The 18842-nt window shown below is 45.4% G+C and overlaps 1 protein-coding gene across 1 annotated transcript in view; it reads left to right on the top strand.

Annotated features, from left to right (window-relative positions):
* LOC144166596 (uncharacterized) overlaps nt 1-18842 on the top strand; it is a 47292-nt gene that overhangs the window by 15750 nt on the left and 12700 nt on the right. Inside the window, exon 2 of the mRNA XM_077696105.1 lies at nt 16051-16170. Within this exon, the coding sequence (XP_077552231.1) occupies nt 16051-16170 (120 nt within the window). The remainder of the gene's footprint in view (nt 1-16050; nt 16171-18842) is intronic.

Below are 18842 nucleotides of genomic sequence, written 5' to 3'. Positions count from 1 at the left end.
AGGGGTTCCGGAGCGAGAGAAACAACATCCTCATCGGGGGCCGTAAAGCACGGCAGACTACGTGCAATGAGGGTGCCGAACACTGGCGAGCATTTTTTCTTCAGGCCTCCAGAGGACCATTTCGGCAGAATCTGTGGCAGTGCCTGAATTCGGCTCTGTATGGCTATACCAAACGAGGCGATTGGGGTGAGGACGTTGAGAATTGAAGAATGGAATTGAACCGCACCGATTTGAGCCCAGGGAACGACCATTTAGCGAGATGTTTTAGCCCCTGGTGCCCACTTGGTCTACGGTGTGTCGATAGCTGCCCGACTACTGAACGACAAGAAATGGCTCCTGATCCTACCGTTTTTGCATCCCAGCTGTCGGAATCTTAAACTAGCCGGAGACATAATGCAGGTTTGGTTCTTTAAAAAAAACTTATTTGTCCAGATAACAATGGTACCAATTTTACCGCTAACTACCCAGAACTAATCGTTGCGTTAAAGAAAACATATGGCGCACTGACGACTTCCCAATATACTAGGAAGTCGCCAGCTCTTCAGGTGTTTGGTATCGCCCTACTGTTCTTAGTCAGTTTCCTGCGATTTCTCTATGATGCCACAGAATCTTGTAGTAGCCGCCATCCTAAGCCACCGTCAAGCAGCATGACTGGCGATTGAAGCAGGGCCTCTAGTCCCATTTTATAGTATCACGGCCATGGTAACATGCAGTTAACACACTGATTACTGCGTTTTTAATATTGGCCCGTATTACATCACTCCTGTCACTATAATACGCCACTGTAGCGCGAAATTTGAAATGTGTTCAACATTCCTTCCGTTCTTCGGTTAAGGGGTGCTGAGAAAGTTACCAAAAGTTAGTCTCTTTTTTTTTTTCCTTTTTTTTTTAAAGTTTGAACAAAGTCGTAGTTTGTACTCACTGCACCTTTAAATCCTTCGATCCGACAAAGGCGATAACGAGCTGACCGGACAACGGAAGTGACTTGCTCCACCTTTAGTGCTCCGATCACCGACGCAAATTTGAAGACCATGACCATTTGTATCCTGCCACCTATATCGCGTTCGTAACTTACTTTATTAAAGACGATAGTCTTTCTTGGGCTACTTAAACCCAGAAATTTTGGTCTGTATGTCTGTCTGTCTGTCTGTCTGTCTGTCCGTCTGTCTGTGACTCGATTCAGCCACCCGGCCAAAGTAAAACAATGCCTGCGCAATCGTCTTATATAGTGACAGCTAAATCTACCCATCTAAGCCCGGTGTAATGTTCATACTTGTCAACATTGTTGGAGAAGAACAAGGCATTACGCAAATATAAGACAACATATTAAGACAACATATTAATACAGAAGTGATATTTGCAGTGTTCCTTTATAGAAAAATCGTACGTGCTTGATTTTTGCGAAATTAAATACTTCATCAACTCCAGAAACAAAATTCACTCCGCCGTCGCCTGCTGTCGCCCGCGCCACTATAGCTTCTGGCGCCATTTTAATTAAGAAATCAACCGGCAACAGTTACGAAAGGTTCCACTAGGTAGGTTCCACGTTCTTCTTGCAACGCACGCGGAGTAGGGATACGCGGTTCTATAAACGTTGAAGTAGGGCGCCTCGATTCACGCGCGTCTTCGCCGTACAGCAGCGTTGGCATCGAGACACCCGGCCTGGAGCAGTGGAACGCGGTAAATTTAAAATGGTTTAAGCAAACGTTTGGCATCTTTACCTTGGGAGGAGCGCGACGCAAGAGGAACAAAATGAGAGGTGATCGGGAAGGCGAAAGGAGGCATTTACTTGGCAAAAGTCGATAAAGACTATCGTCTTTTGTCGACATTTGCAACGAAAGGAGCAGATACGCGGCCAATTTTTAATCTTCCCGTCTTCCGAGACCCTTCCCGTGCTTCCAAGGTACAACGGGTAAAACAGAATATACATTCAAAATGTACGTTTTGATTTCAAATCCAGAAGCAATCTTAAAAAAATGTAATTACACAAGATAATTATAGAACAGAAAATAACTCAATTTAAACGTCCCAGACAATTAAACAAGATCTCAAAGGTATTCTCGCGTTATTTTCCGCTCATTTTGTGTGTATGTGTGTTTGCGGAATTTTGACCCCATATATTTGAGGAGTTAATATTGCTCAATATTACCGTTAATTAAGATTGTTATTTCTTCTAGAATTTTGAACGCTTCCGTATTTTAGGGGCAAAACCCCTTAGGGGCTGGGGCTGTTGGCGTCTCCTATCGTCGTCGTAATCGTATGTAGTCAGGGTGCTAAAACGCCAGGAAACTCGTTTACGATTCGCGCTAGAACGTAGCGCGTACTTTTTTAAAGAAAACACCGGGACACTTGTTTACGCCTCTCGCTAGTGAGCTCCGTGCTTAAAAGACAAGATACTTTTACAGCAAAACAGCATACCTCTATCTCCCAACGGTTTCATCTCCGTTGGCGAAAACGCCAAGGCGCCAAGAATACACTTATACACTGCATGCTTCGCCCATCACCAGGTATCACGTTAGTGGAGATGGCCTGAGATTTTTTTTTATTAGCTCAGGTTTCCTTCTTGTGAGCTTATTTCTATAGACGGTAAAAAAGTTGTTTTCTGTGTTCGATTGTTATGGGCCAGTCCTGTAAATGGTCGAAGTTGACTATTGGTAGGTTACGTTTACATTAATTGTTACTTTTAATATCAAACCTCTGAAAGTAAAATGGAAATCTACCGAGCCCAGTGATAACCTCCGAGGTGTAATAGTTCGTGGAAAACTGCCCCGGACTGTTTTGTACATTTTTTATTATTTGGAATGAGTAGACTTTATTTATTTGTTGTTGCCACGCAACATTCCAGCGTTTTCTTAAGGTAATATCCAGCTGTTGATGAATTGTAGCAGAATAGGCCAGTTTATTTTTTCGCTACATTTTGCTGCTTTCTCAGCCATTTCATTCGCTACTTTGTTGCCAACATTGCCACTGTGACCTTTAATGTAAATTGACGTTGTTTTGACCTTGTTTTCTATTTTTTTTAGCATTTCTTTAATTCTGAATATATCTGAGTTTCGATTATTTGGATTGGTAACTGCTTTTAAGGCTGATAGGGTATCACTAAACAACTGTACGTTCTCTTCTTTGTCGCTAGTTTGGAGGCATCCAATTACTTTTTAAATAACGATTCCTTCTGCCTCAAAGATATTGCTGTACTCCGGATGTTTGTATTGTTTGGTTTATATTATTTTGCCAGCTTTATCTAAAATTACGAAAGCTGCTCCTAAGATAGGTTTATCTGGCGAGCCGTCTGTAAAGACCACCAAGTTTGTCTGCGTAATTGCTTGAGTAAGATATGGGAAAGATTTCTTATCTACTAGATGCTGCTGCTGTGTGGTCTCCTGCGAAACTGCGGTTTTTCCAGGAGAACGTGTTTCCGGCAAAGAGTACTACGGTAAATGTTAAGTTTTTTTTTTTCGATCGTTAAATGGGATATTTGCTAAGATGTTCAAGGCAGGGTTGAATACTGTTTTTGAAATGCTTTGAGGATTGTTCTTTGAATACTTCTACGATTTTTTCTCATTACGACCTGTAAGCTATGACACTTTTTATAGCTATGATAAAGTTTAAAGGTGTTCACTGGTAAGCGCCCAGTTGTAAGCGTCCTAGTCTGCATATTATTTGGTTTGCCTCTTCCTTTATGTAATTTATATGGGAAGTTAAACCGAGCTTGTCTATACAGACGCCTAATATTTTGATTTCTTCACAGAATTCAAGATTTTTGTTTTCACGTTCGATAATGGGAGGTGGTTGTTGGTAGACTGTGAAGTGTCATTTCCTTGTCTATTCCTTTGTTTTATACTATTTTGAGCGCTTGCCTTTTATTACTAAATGTATGTCGTCACCAAAAATCTGGATATATACATCACTAGGGAATTTGCTGTTTAGGAGACACGAAATAGTGATGTTCCAAAATGATGGTCACCCTTCGCAGAACCTGACTTGAGATCGCATTGAATTCTTGATTTCCCCGTGTTAAGATGATATAGCTATTTTTTATATTATGGGTCTAAATGACGGAGGTTTTTGGACTGACCGATGTATTTTTTAGAAAGTTTATGACAGACGACTTTATGCAGCTAAATTCGTTCTTTATATCTAAAGAGATGACAATACGTACCCCTTTAGATAATCCTGCTTTATCAATTATGTTTTTTAATTCGTTTAAAGCGACGGTTGCCGAAGTATTATGAGTGAATGCGAATTTTTTTTTTTGCTATACAGCTTTTTTTTTTGTTAAGAAGGAATATATTCTGTCCTTAATTATTTTTTCCAGTGCTTTTCCTAACATTTAATTGACTGCTAAAGGTCTATATTTGCTGACTCCTTGATTTTCTCCTGTTTTTGGTATGAGATTACGTTTGATTCCTTCCACCTTCATGGACTGTATCCTATACAGTAAAGCCCGCCTATATCGAACAGCGCGAGGATTGTAAAATAGTTCGATATAGCAAAAATTCGATATAGAAAGTGAATTAAAAAAAAACCTATATGAGAGCAATCTTGCCGACGGAGTCACGAGCTAACGCTGAGCTCTTACCACCCTGCAGTTCACTATTGATACGACACTTTCTCGGAAAGAAAACAATCATTTATTGGGGCGGAAGAACTGCGTGAGTGTAGCCTGCTTCTTGGAGTGCAATGCGTTGCTGGTGACTGCTTGCTCCACGGCATCTAAACAGTCGACAAGCACAAGACCGCTGCCCTCAATGGCACTGCGCAGTATCGCCGTAGCAGGGCCACGGCAGCGACGGCTTCGCTCGTGCTCGGAAGCGGTACGGAGTCCTCGGCGTCTTCGACAGAGCGGATACAAGCATGGATACAAGCGAATAACGGCGAACCCAGCGACCCGAGCAAGTGCGGGCAGCGAGTGGCGCGGACTCGAAGATCGGTGACACCGCAGCCCGCAGCGCCCAATGTGGCGCTTAATGTGGCGCCCAATCACTGCGTTATCCTCTGTTGTAACAGCTTTATCGGGATCGTTTTGAAGGGGAAAAATATCATTCTCGTCGTAAAACTTGTCGACCTCGTATAACTTCTCCGGCTTATTTTCTTTTTTCTCCACTTTCTGGCTCCAAACATGGAATGATAATTGGTTGCTTTACTGTTCCTCTGGCTAATTTATACGGTAATGTGAAGGGATTTTTTATGAACTGGTGAACAAAGATGCTCCTAACTTTTTTTTTTTGCTGCTGCTAAAGTATGGTTATAAGCTTTGCGTTCATTACAGTACTCTCACTTAAATTGTTCTCTGATTTTCTTTGCGATTTTTGATACCTCATTCTTGGCGCTCCCGCTCGCTTTCTCTCGATTTCTAAGTTCAACTGTCCACCACGGTTTCGGTTGCTTGTGGGTTAGCTTAACTTTTTTTCTGTGTTTATTTACTGTAATTTTTTAATTTTATCGTAAAAGGTGTTCCACAGCATTTTCTATTTATTGCTGTTCTAATGCGGTTTCTCTCGGCATCAAACTGACTGTCCTTTTTTAATCCTCCTTAACACATGCTGCCGCCTTTTAGTGTGAAACGGTATACTTGTACTGAATTCACGTGCGAGCAACCGAATAGAAAGCAGGCAGGTTTGGGTTCAGCTATAATCTGCCATTGTTGGGATTTATGGCATGATCAATATTTATTTATTTATTTATAGATTTATTTATTTATTTATTTATTTATTTATAGATTTATTTATTTATTTATTTATTTATTTATTTATTTATTTATTTATTTATTTATTTATTTATTTATTTATTTACGAATACCCTCAAGGTCCCCAAGGATTATTAATGAGGAATTTGTTACATGGGGCATGTCGGCAAAACGTTTCGCCGTGGAAACGTCTCCAGAGACAGCGACATAACAGGGAACAAAAGGTGCGTAGCGGCGGTCGCGCTGCCCTCGATCTGCTGTCGACGTCGCTAGGGAAACCTCAGTCGAAGCGCGGCTGGCCACCTGCCTCTTCCCCTGCGCCCGCTGCCCGCCGCCCGTCGTCTCGACGCCTCCCGTAACACCATTGGCCGCTTGTGAGCGCTGTAAACGGGAGTGTGCTGCCAGTGCGGGGAGCCGAAAGAGCAAGCAATGGAAATGACCGCGGCCGATACTGCTGGGCAACAAAAGGAGCGTGAGGAGGCAGCCAATGTGGTCAAGCGGGCAAATGGGATTACTGAGATAATTACTGCGCGAAGCACGGTTGTCACCGTGTACAACGGGACATGCGAGAAACGCCATGTTGCGGTCTTCTGAAGCTAGAGCAAGAGCGGGCCGGATGGCACTCAGGTTCGAAAGGGACGAGCTGCTCACGCGTTATTTAAGATCCATCAATGAATCTTCAAGCAATGTTTTTTTTTTTTTTCTGAAATCAAAGTGCAATTTTATAGCGCAGTTTGCATTACCTTGGTAATGTAAATTACAATTGTTCGACGTAGTTGATAGACGATGGGCTGTTCCTAAAGCAAGAGCGAACGTTGAGAAAGTGCAAAGTTGAGGGAGCAGAGGACGAGATTGTTATAAGGACCGCTGTAACTTACGCGCCCCATAATACCTTCCGCGGTGGCCCAGCTGGTGACTGAGGCGCCGGGATACTGAACAAGGGAACGCGGGATCGAGTCCCAGCAGTGGCTACCCTGCTTTTCCTGGAGACGGAAAAAATGAAAAAAAAAAAAAAAACGAGGTCACCTACGCACCTCTTAGGCGTTATCAATGCGAAAACATGGATGTCTAGGTGAACTCCTGATGTGGCTGTTTAGTTTCGCCTTGTCAAAGTGCAATCTTGCTGCTGGGGACGCTCTGCTTTGCGATCGCCATGGCCTCGGGCTGTCTCCTGCACACTGCGCGGATGCACGTTCCAGCCGCCGAGTAATGGAAGAGTGCACGAGAGAGAGAGAGAGAGAGAGAGAGAGAGAGAGAGAGAGAGAGAGAGAGAGAGAGAGAGAGAGAGAGAGAGAGAGAGAGAGAGAGAGAGAAAGTGTTTATTAAACGGGTAACATTTACATGGCGAAGTTTTGTCTCTCGAAAGAGGGCACAGGTCTCGCCGGGGGAGAAAAGAACATTGAAATGAAAGGCAGTGAAAGAGCAATAACGACAATTAAAGGTTCGCTGCCTGTTTTTCCCCCTCCCTTTGTCTGCGGCATTGTGGACAGGATCAGAAAATTTGGTGGCAGGCAGCGCAGCATAAGAGCAGCTGAAGTCATATGGGAGGCGCCTTCGTCGGACTGCTTGCTCAGCTGATGATGCTGACCTTATACGGAGCGGAAATGTACACTTAACATAAATCTTTTAAATACAAAAATTAGAATGCGGTGTAGCAGTTGGAGCATGAGTAATTGTAACCAGAGCAGTAGACATATTATTGTCCACTTAAAGCGAACAAGAAATGAAAACACGAGAGTACGGGAAGCAGCAAAGACGAAATAAAAAAAATAAAATTTTCAGATATTTGGGGTGTAACATGCCGAATATTGGTGCTTGCACGAAGCCCAGCGTACATGCCTGAATAATGAATACCTTAATCACAATCTACATCAACGGACTGATATAACGTTATCACTAGAGGTCGCATCCTTAGGCGTTAAAAACGCGCGTTTTAGGTGCCATAGACAGGTAAAACAACGTTGTCGGCCTTCAACAGCAGGCACCATAAATTTTTGCATGAGTGCAAATCGAAGGCGTGGGCGACCTCTGTCTACGACAGGAAAACCGAAAATGTTGTTTATGAAGGCACAAAGGCACCAAGAGTTGAATATTGCCGTTCTATTGCCCCGTATAAGTGCTGGATAAATGACGATTTATTGGCCTAATTCAACAAGCTGACTGCCAACACCTATGTTCAATGGCCGCTGTCGCTTCCTCCAGCGTCGCATATAGCGAATCAGGAATGAAAAATAATGCTTAAAAGCTGAGAATACTGCTTTAAAAAAGCGCTACATATTTCCCTAACCAACACTAAATTACGACACAACAAAAACAGACAAAAATAATAAATGCCAGAGGCGATGATTTATTACAAAATTAACACGTTCTTACATGAGGACTGTTAGGTACAAATATGGCAATTTCTTCACGTACAATATTATTATCTGAATTGTACAGGCAAGACGTGCGATATTTAACAAGATGTTTAACAGCCGAACAGACTTTCGATGGAAAAGCGTATTTTAGGCTCCCATCGGCCGTGTAAATTTCAAGGCGTAAGGCAATGCAGCTCCTCAGTGATGTTTCGTAGTTGGCTCCGTTCGATGCACAAACTTTGCGTTGGAAGTAGAGTTGGAGTTGAGTGGGTTTCTGTAAACGAGGATGCGACTGCACGTGTTCGGAGAAATTTGTTTCGGATAGCACGCGGAACGTAGTCTAATAATCATTCTGAAAATTGTGGAAACAGTCGCAAATTTCATCATCCCCAGATTTTTGGAATCAGTCTCTTGTCACTGAGAATGAGCGTGCCATTTCACTGCAGTTAGATTTCGCCTCTCCATCTTGCACCGGAGTGTTGGGTTTTGGCCGGGGTCGGTCGAGAGGGATCTAGTTCAGTATAGATCTTGGCCGAACAGGATGCTGCGGGTAGAGTGTCAAAGTAACCGTCATTCTGTCCTGATGTAAATACTTGGAGTAATGTAAATAGTGTAAATAAACCTAATATCCAGCAAGAAAGGCAGTCCTCATCCCTCAACCTTCTTCAAGCATCGGACGTCGGTCATCGGGGCGAGCCGAGATCGTCATCTCGGCCGGAGCATCAAAGAACCTCACTATTTCGTCTTCATCACTCATCAGGAAGAACAGAAGCGAAATTCAACTACTGCTACGATCTATTGTTGCCCAGTAGCCGGTTCAACTAAAGAAGCAGGTTGAACTCCATATAAAATATTGTTCAAAACAGACATTGTAGCCAGTAACATGAATAACGATCTAAAAGCTCACTCGAAAGAGAGAGTTGAGGTTATTCAGTTTACATATAGACGCCGATTTAAAAAAAAAAATACCATAAAAGCCTTCCTAAACCTCTAATTCAAGTCTCAAAGGGGGGGGGGGGGGGCGATAGGAGCGCAAGAAACAAAATAGGCATTTGCCTTAAATCCGGTCTCTAGTTATCGCATATTGTGGTATCTACATACATCCCAAACATCGAGTAGCATTGACTCGTACTGAAGAACGAAAACAAAAGCATTTACAACTGTCGTGCCTGAAGCAGAAAACCACCGACACGAAGCATCGCTGCGAGCGCCGGTAGAACACTTGTCGCGCTCACTACCGCCAAAAGCAAACGACCGAGAGAAGACGAGAAAGCAAACAGTAGCCGACGTTTTACAAAACGGGCGCGCCCGGGAGCGTGGTCAGCACCCAAAGAACAGCCACTCTGCGGGGTGATGGCTTCACGCAGCCCTAACGAGCGCAGGTTCCTACGTCCCATTGTGGCTCCCTTCTTCCTTCGTCGCCCACCGCTTCTTCCGTCTCCCCCCGCAACTCCCCCTCCCACCGCCGTTTAACTTTGGTACGCCCCCGCTAAACGTGTCGTTGTTAGGGCCCCTCTCTCCACCTTAATCCCTCTGGCAATGCTTTCGTCTCACCGTCTTCAACGGCGTACAGTTTCCCTCCTCCCTCTCCCTCTCCCGCGGTGCAGTCGCCAGCGGGAGAGTGGGATGGTATGCCGCAGAGGATGGCACCATGCCGATTGCGGCTTGGGTGCACCGCACACTAGTTGGCCGCCTGGTGACAGGCGCTACACGCGTGAGCCGAGCGGGACCCGCGATTTCGTTTTTCTTTCACTGCGCAGCACCCATCTACGATCCGGAGGTCTCCGGTGGTCTGTGGCTGTCTCATCGAAGGATTTGCGTGTGGATTTGGATTGAGCTCGCGCAAGTGTAGCTCGACAGGGGCGACGTATCAGCCTGCGAAACGTTCACCCAAGGAATACTTCGGAACTGTGGACAGTTACTTTTCGGGTCCGGACTTGTGTTGCATTAACAGTGGATTTTGCGGCGAGCGAAACACAGGACCTCACGTGTATGCCGCGAAGAATGCTTACGGGTTGTGAAAGACATGATGACCACCACGACATAAGTTTGATTTCTTCTCGGCCAAATTGGAGTGCGTGATACTGTTGGTCGTGCTGTGTCCACAGCCTATCTGCAATATTCTTGGGAGCTAAGAGTCCCCTGTAGGGCACGAGAGGTTAGTGTCTACTGGTGACTTGTGCAATTGGCTCAAGTGTAACAAGGTGTGACTGCGTTCCCGTTGGATGTGGCGGACTATTAAGGCAACTTCCGCCAGGAGTCTTCGCACGACAGGACGCCAAGCATCCCAGATGACGATCATTTTTTACCACAGTGACGTTCGCCAACGACGTTCTCAATGATCATTGTCAGCTGAGGTCTTCGGAAAAAGCGGCCACCACGCCTTATAGCAGGTAAGAGGATTTTGTTTTCATTTGCCTCCATGTCATCAGAAAGCCAGCAACCCAACGCAATATTTGTACGCTTTTGAAAGCATGCTGGTTGCTTCGGGCACGTTTGGGTTTTGCAAAAGAGCACCAGTGCTTTCCTTTCCGCGAATAGCGCGACAAACCCCACATTGCTACAATCTGAATTTTCGACTAGCCCTCCAGGATCTACAGGTGCCCCAACCATTGCCGCCTGAGAAAAGCATTGTTATTATAATGTATTTTTACTGGTCGCTGCCGTCAAAATACGTGGGCGTGCCACAAGGACCAATTCTGTCTATTCTGTTTTTAAATATTCTGTACGGCGAAGTTCGCATCGATCCGCTTGCCACTGCATATGTAGATGGCATAGAATTCCTTGGGTCAGCAGGAAAAAATGAGCACTTTGGATTAACATTTGCACACATACCGTAACATAGAGCCTGTCTGTGAATGCAAAACAAAAATTCTGAAAAACCCTGGAGATTACTTTCGTGTGGGCATGAGAAATCTTTATATATTATTTCACGCTATGCGACCTCTATATGCCATGGTAGGTCTGTCATAATTATGTCACCTGTTGCGACAACGTCTTCGTAATCGGTGGGATGTATACGTACCATGTACTCTTCGCGCCGTAAATGTCGGTTTGTGTGTGGGTGAGGGGTGAAGGGGGAGGGGGGGGGGTATAGTAACAGCGAGCGCCTGCCTCTTCCTCGCTGTGCAGCATTTTTGTGTTCCTTTGCATCTTTTTCTGAGGTGTACTTTCGTGGGCAACCGCAGTTCCACAGCTGCCTCCGGGGTAGATTTAATAAAAAAAAGACCATCCCAGCAGAGGTAGTAGTAGAAACGTGTCCAGTGAAGAAATTGTGTTCTCTCATTACCATCACCATGATCCTTTTCCCATTCCGGGGTTCTCCTCTCTCTGTTACGTGACTGAGAGGACTAGGCCTAGGCCTGTTATCCCTAAACATACACCACTGGCTCTCAGCCATGAGTATGTCGCAAACCCCTTTAGGGCTGGCAAGAGTAATGGGGTAAACGATGTTGATTCGGGTTAAACTGTTAGACAGTTTGCACTTTCAGCTAGAATCACACACATACTTATTCAATGTCCGCCTCTTGTATCTGACATACGCTTACGCGTGTCATATTGTCAAGCAATTTGCTCTTGCAGTTAAAAGTAGCCAAACAGCTATATGCATGCCCTTTGTGTGTTAAGCTTTTCTGCATAGCTGATGTGCTGTGCAAAAGAAAATGTTGTAGCCTTCCTCCCGTAGGCGACGGGCTTTTTTTCGAATTGTGTTATGAACGGAGCAGGCTGCACCCCCCCCCCCCCCCTTGCACGTGAGGTGGTGTCCGCTGCTTGGAGTCGGTGTAAATATAAAAGAAGAGAGAGAGAGAGATGAAATGGTTAGGATGAGGTAAATGCGCCGAATGTCTGGCGCTTTACGTTTGCATTTATTTATCTCGATCGTAGATGTGGCGACGGCGTTTCTCGCTTCCGACGGCGCGTTTCGACGAGCGGCGTGCGGCACCACCGCTCACCACCCGTTTCAATTTGGCGCCGCGGCGTCCTGGAAGCAGACGACGCGCCTCCGTTGCTATAGCGACGGGGCGCATGCGCAGAGAGCAGTGGAAGTGCGATCAAGTGCGAAACATCCCCCTCGCGAGGGACACGATCAAATGCACAGCATTTCCGGGGGAAGCACGACGTTAAGTAGTTTGCGTTACGTTGATGTTGTTGCACTTGTGGCAACTGCTGACGAGAGAGCGCTCGTCAGCAGTAATTTGAATGAGTCAACGATATAAGGCGCGTTCGCAGCGTCCCCATTCTGTGTCGGCTTTGTAGCGCAGTGGGTAGAGCACCATGTACATTGCGTTCCGCCCGCAGGGTCAAGGGATCGAAACCTGGCGCCGGATAGTATTTTCTTTTATATAGTGTAGGGGGAGGGGTGCGGACTACGACCACGGACGTCAACGCGGGTGACATCGTGAGTTACTGAAACGCTCTGCATTTAAAAGCAAACCTTAAAAATTCGCTACGCGAAGAAATCAAGCGCGCAGGTGTTGCAGCCCAGACGCCATCTTTTAGCATACCAAGTAAAGATTGGCAAAGCGGAGAAACTAATTGAGGAAGAGTTTCGGGAAATGGTTAATGGGTCCCTTAAATGCTCTCGTGGACCGCCGTTTGTGAACAGTTGACGTAAACTATTGGCGTGAACGTGCTTTGCTACTTCTGTCATTACCATGCTCAAATTACTCACGTAAGCAATGTCTCCAACAGAGGTTTCTAAGGCTTAAACGCGTGCACTGTAATTCCACATTTAGTTAGCTAAAATCAAGTGACGGCTTTGGGGGAGGTTATGCCTGCTCAAACCGCGTTCATTAGGACCTTTATTCGAATTTCACAATCACATTCTCCTAGATTTCCTTGCTTTTTCTCTTTGTGCCTTCAGACATTTGTGGAACCATCACTCTGTCCTGTCGACGCTGGATTGTCGTGCGAGGGGCATTGAATGCTTTGGAATTACAAATTCTCCCATTTGGCTTATCACTACATCTCCTAGTACGATTCCACTGTCTACTGCAATGACCTTCGCACACTCTACCGGAATGCCCCTCTTCGACCCTACACAATCTCCCCTTTGCCGCTCCTGTGGAGTACCTGAGACCCTCAGTAACATAGTGGATGACTGGACAAATCTAGCATGACCCCCCCCCCCCCCCCCCTTCAGCCTCCACCTTCCGCAGAGCTTTGAGAGAGAGCCTTGGCCAGCTCCGGCCTCGAAGATCAGCTGCACTTGATTGGAAGAGCTGTCGACGCGGCCTGACGTCAAGGCATTCTGGAATTAGAACAACTTTCTGAAGCCTTTCCTTGATTTCATAAAGTGTACCCTCTCTCTCTCTACTGCAATGCTCACTTCCTTGAAGGTGATTCTTTCAAATATCTTCAGCTTATATCAGTTGTGTACGCACGATTTCATTTCGAGGAGGGGGGGGGGCGGTATCCGAAAAAGGGAAATTGGGGTATGAATGGAATTAAAAGTAAAACAACGACGACAAAACAAACGAAAATGAAACGACAGAACAAGGAATTTATTCAGCTGTAAAAAATGAAATCATGGCATACAGTAAGTTATTATTGCGTCTAAAGCCGCCCGCCCTTTGTGTCTGACTTGCACGCTGATGCGCGTCATACCGTAAAACTATTTGCCCTTGTAGCTAGAAGCCACCAAAAAAATATGCAGCCTTTTGTGTGTCTGGCTTTTTTGGATAGCATGCGTGTTGTGCAAAAAGCTGGCGCCCTGTTTGTTTTAGCGTCGCTCTGTTTCCAGAGCGAGCGATGGAAGAGCTAGGTGGCGTTGAGAGAGCGAAGGGGAGAGCTGCCTTCGCAAAGCTGGATGCGTAGCCGTGGAGACGACCGTGGCTCACTAGGTGCCTTTGCCTCGACGGGTCTTGTGACTCCCGCCACCGCTTGTACTCGATGAAGAATCGAGCGTGCGGGCAGTACCGCCGGCTAAAGAGCGAGCAATCAAATTGGCGTCGGCGAAACGCCGATTCCGCCGGGACACAAAAATAGTGACAGGCACCCAATGCCGCGGCTAAAGCGAACAAACCTGACCACTCAGGCGGTTCGAGGACCGTGTGCGAGTTAGCGCATGTAGTAAAATGTCCCGCACAACTGCTGCATCCCAGCTATCCAGAAACAAGACCTCATTCGTCTGTAGCTTTGTATATACCGTATTTTTGCGATTCTAAACACCCTCCCCTATTTTCTGGAAAGAAGTTTGGAAGAAAAGTTCGCATGTGAATCTAAGCACCCCCTTTTTTAAGCAACCATCGCAAGGTGGATTTCAGACGCATGAAAGCGGGCTCGAGTTGACGTTTTGGCCTAGGAATTTATGAAGCTATCAATTACAAACCACTTCAACGGAACAGAAGACGACTTGCTGGGGGATACTGATAGCGGCGCCGCAAGCGGCACAACCGACTCCAATGGTAGTGAGGATGACTGAGTATCAGACGTTGGGTTCACTGTTTGTACCTAGTTTTCCTTTGAATGTTAGCCGAATAATAAAACTTTATTGCTTGCACCCGTCTCGTCAAGATTCGACCGCGAGAAAAATAGGCGGAGGGAGGGGGGGGGGGGGGGGGCTGCTTTAGATTTTTCGAATCTTTGGCCTTCGCCATCGTGGAAAAAATGGGGTGCATTATAATCGGGTAAATACGGTATATCATTTTCTTCTGGCGCGAAGAGTTTACCGGAGTTCTAGTATACTGCGAATTAAGCGAGGTAGATGTTGGCTTTACATGAGACGTATTGTGTACCACCTCCTCATTCCCAACATGAGGCGTTCGACTTCTCCGGTATGAATAAATTAATTCATTCATTGCAAGCACTTCGTAAGGATATTTTTGACTCGTTCCTTGGGCACGTGTACCGGGCTTTGCGGGCACCAATGCACTTGGCTCGCGCGTAAGGGGGAGAGAGGTTAAATAATTTGGTGCAAATCGTTCAACCCATACCGGTGCAAGGATATCACAAATAACTTGAGGAGCAAGGAAGGGCGGTGTGAAAATCAGAAGCGTTTATGCTGCCTATGTAAGAATACCAAGTGACTAAGTAGTTACTATTACAGCGTTTGGTACAATCATCGCAATCGTCAAAGCCGAGTACAGGACTTACAAAAGACAGAAGGGAGTTCAGGCAAGTGAAACTAAAATCGAGCGAGCACAACTTGGAAGTCCTTTAAGCTGCATGAGGAAATAATATTTTAAATAATTGGGAGTCAAGCAGCAACTTCTGGGTATGGAATAATGAACAGCCAATTAACGACACGGGGACATGCCTTTCAAAATGAAAGTAGTGTCTGCGAGAGATGCACGCCGGGTTAGACGACACAATTCGGCACCAAGACTGCCACTTTGGCACCAAGACTGCCAGAACAGAGGCCCTCGCTAAGCATGTAGCGAATCAGAAAATGGGAAATGAGGGGCTCCGTGAAATAAGACAGAAAATAAGGGTTGGCAGTCAAGAAAACCTCGGAAAGCAAAGGGGAGGTTGTGGTGGGTCATAGAAAGAGATGAAGAATTTTTTGAGTCGAAAAGAAAGTGGTGAAAAAATGCCCGCCGGGTGGGATCCGAACCCACGACCTCCAGAATACTGGGGAAAAAAAAAAAAACCTTAACATAAATACCCGAGAAAGTGCTGGGGAAACAGCCCCGCCGGTAGCGTAGTGGTTATCGCACCAGACCGGTATTCTGGAGGTCGTGGGTTCGGATCCCACCCGGCGGGCATTTTTTCACCACTTTCTTTTCGACTCAAAAAATTCTTCATCTCTTTCTATGACCCACCACAACCTCCCCTTTGCTTTCCGAGGTTTTCTTGACTGCCAACCCTTATTTTCTGTCTTATTTCACGGAGCCCCTCATTTCCCATTTTCTGATTCGCTATATATATATATATATATATATATATATATATATATATATATATATATATATATATATATATATATATATATATATATATATATATATATATATATATATATTGAAGCCGTTGTGCGTAACAAAAACCTTGGCGGCTCCTTTTCAGCGGTGCCATGCGGGGACGTCGTGGAAGGGGCTCTGGAAGAAGGCCCGGGAGGCCGCGAAAGCAGCTTGCCAGCCCGGTCCAGGAGACATCACCGCGCCGCCAACGGACTGGGCCCAGCAGGTACGCTACCAGCGTTCGCCTACGCGTGAGCGGGTGCTTTCGGCCGGGTGAGAGAATGGCCGTGTTGGTTGCTCAGGGCGGGTGTAGCCATGTCGATGGTCCAAGGGGCCATGAAGGCAAAATACAAGTTGGGTTCATTAAAAAAAGCTGCTTTGTACACCTAACAATGACATAAATTTTATCGCAAAGTTAAAAAAGAAACAGTCTAACTTCGTTATAAAGAAAGTACTATCGGGGCAGTAATAAGTTCGTTATATCAGATATCTGTTATAACTGTAGAGTTAAAAATCGGCTCTAATAAACCGGCAATCTGGCTCACGCAACAATCCTAGATAAAAGACGCATTGTTTTAGGCTTCGAACCCACTATAAACGAGGTAGTCCTTATCTGTCTCCTTGTGGCATTTCGAACTAAACAGACCGGAACGTGAGAACGTGAAATTATAACAAAAGTTCGTTCGGCAAAACAGGCCTGTGACCTCATACTTGAAGGAGGGTGTAGCCTTGGGCTAATGGCTTTTCACAGTTGGAGCGGAATGAAGTTTTTCACAGTGTCCACGCAATAAAGGGCCTCAAGGTACTAAAAAACGGTTGTTTTGTCTCACTTTTTTCAAATTTTGCTTTTATTATACTCGCTGTCGAGTTTTGAGCCTAGCGGTAACCAAATATTTCTTCTTTTTCGCCGATATCACGCGGCTCTCGAGGTTTGGGTTTCGTTATAAAAAGAATAGCTGTCATTGAAATTAAGCGTCACCAAACAACTTCGTATTTAGTTCGCTATATCCGACAATTCGCTATATCAGTGTTCGCTATAACGAGGTTCGACTGTATAGTAGACATTAAAGAAAACATATGCAGCAGTGGCGACTCCCCAGCCACTTTCCGGCGATTTTTCTGTGACGTCACAGAAGCTTGTTTGAGCGATCGTCGGCCGCCGGCCTCAGCCTTTGCCAAGAAACACGACTGGGCGGTTGCAGTGGGGCCTCCAGTTCGGTTGCATCACGTTACTTCAATGCTAACGGGTAGCTGACGCACTGATAACTACGTTTTCAGTTCTGGCCCATGTTACGTCACTACTGCCGATTTTAAGTCACTGTGGCGCGAAATTTGAAAGTTTTGAATATTTCTTTCCGTTTTTTTTTTTCGATTAAAAACATTTTTGGGGATTGGAATGGAGCTGAGGGAGTTACCAAAGGCTACCTCTTCCAAATTAAACAAATTGTAGTTTGTTTTTGTGGCCCCTTTGTGATCCTGCTTCGCCGAACAATGGGCGAAAGAGCGAGGTTTCTGACATCGTCATCATGCCTAAAAATTACCACACTATTTATTATAGAAGAGGACCGAAAACTCCACGATCCAGTGACCATGGCACATCCAAAGCAGCTATGATTGTTAGCACAGTTTTAAGTTGGAATTAGAGCTCTCCGTGTCCTACGATTACAACACGTGACAGCCTTCGAGGTAGGTAACGATAGCGTAGCCCAGTGAAATCATTCATTTTCCGGTCGCCCACTTGGCATATTTTCTGTTGGTAATAACAAATATATGTGCAGATACCCGCTCTGAGCTCTTCGGGAAAAAAAGGAAAAAAAATCTATTTTTGGTCATAGCGCGGGTTCGAGTGCCGCGGATGTTGTCCACGACCCATCCCGGCGCTGCTTGTGCTACGTTGTCATTTGCAGAGAGAAGCCTCGCAAGGATAGGACAGGTTAGGGCTTGTTCACGTTCTCTTCGCAAACTTCCCAACTGCATCATTTATTTAGAGCGAAGTGGTGTGGGATATGTATGGTTAGTTGTTCAAAGTTTTCTTCGCGCGTGCACCGTCCTCTAGTAGCCGGGACGAATGTTCATAAGAAGTACTTAAAAGAAGAACAGAAAGTTGGGCTAGTTGGTATGTGTTCATCTTGGTGGAAAACAAAAGCGCCCAAAAAATAGGGACGAAGGAAGACGTAGACAACACGGCGCTTACTCGCAACTACTCGTTTATTGAAAAAAAAAACACATATGTACCATACAGAGTACACGTGGTCGGAATCCCTCCCCCATTATACAAACCATTACAAGACTTGACAGCGGCCGAGGCACATGCGGCAGAAAAAGATAAAACCCACGCCAAACATATAGTACCCAAAAACCTGAAACAGCGCCGCAACCCTACATAAACCAAAGCATTAGTTCCGCAACGTGTGACACAGATAGGAGTATTCCTTGTCGGTCAAAGTGAGGGAGGAGGCGTTGACACATCGTTCGCCACACCTTCTAATGTGGAATGATTCTATAACTTCTCTGGTGGTTTTTTCCCGAAATTTTGATAAAACTGAAGCCTCGCAAAAAAGTGGTGTACAACCACACGCAGAACAGTGTTTCGCAAGGTTAGAGCCATCGAAGCTAATTTGCGAAGCGCAAGCTTTTCATCGGGGTTTCTAAAGTCGGTTTCACTATACTTTACCAAAGACATTTTTCTCAGTGGTAATACGCGCCTTCGTACGCGCCTTCATACGCGCCTTCATATTTCGCCAGGTTAGAGCCATCTTTGGTAAAGTATAGTGAAACCGACTTTAGAAACCCCGATGAAAAGCTTGCGCTTCGCAAATTAGCTTTGCTACATTGTGTGCTCAAGTAAAGCGCACTCACTGCGACAAATTAAGTTCGTGTGCATTTCGCGCTTATACT

Source organism: Haemaphysalis longicornis, unplaced genomic scaffold, assembly GCF_048455015.1.
Source record: "Haemaphysalis longicornis isolate Haplotype H1 unplaced genomic scaffold, Haemaphysalis longicornis Haplotype H1 scaffold_18, whole genome shotgun sequence".
Classification (NCBI taxonomy): domain Eukaryota; kingdom Metazoa; phylum Arthropoda; class Arachnida; order Ixodida; family Ixodidae; genus Haemaphysalis; species Haemaphysalis longicornis.
This window is presented reverse-complemented; position numbering and strand designations above follow the sequence as displayed.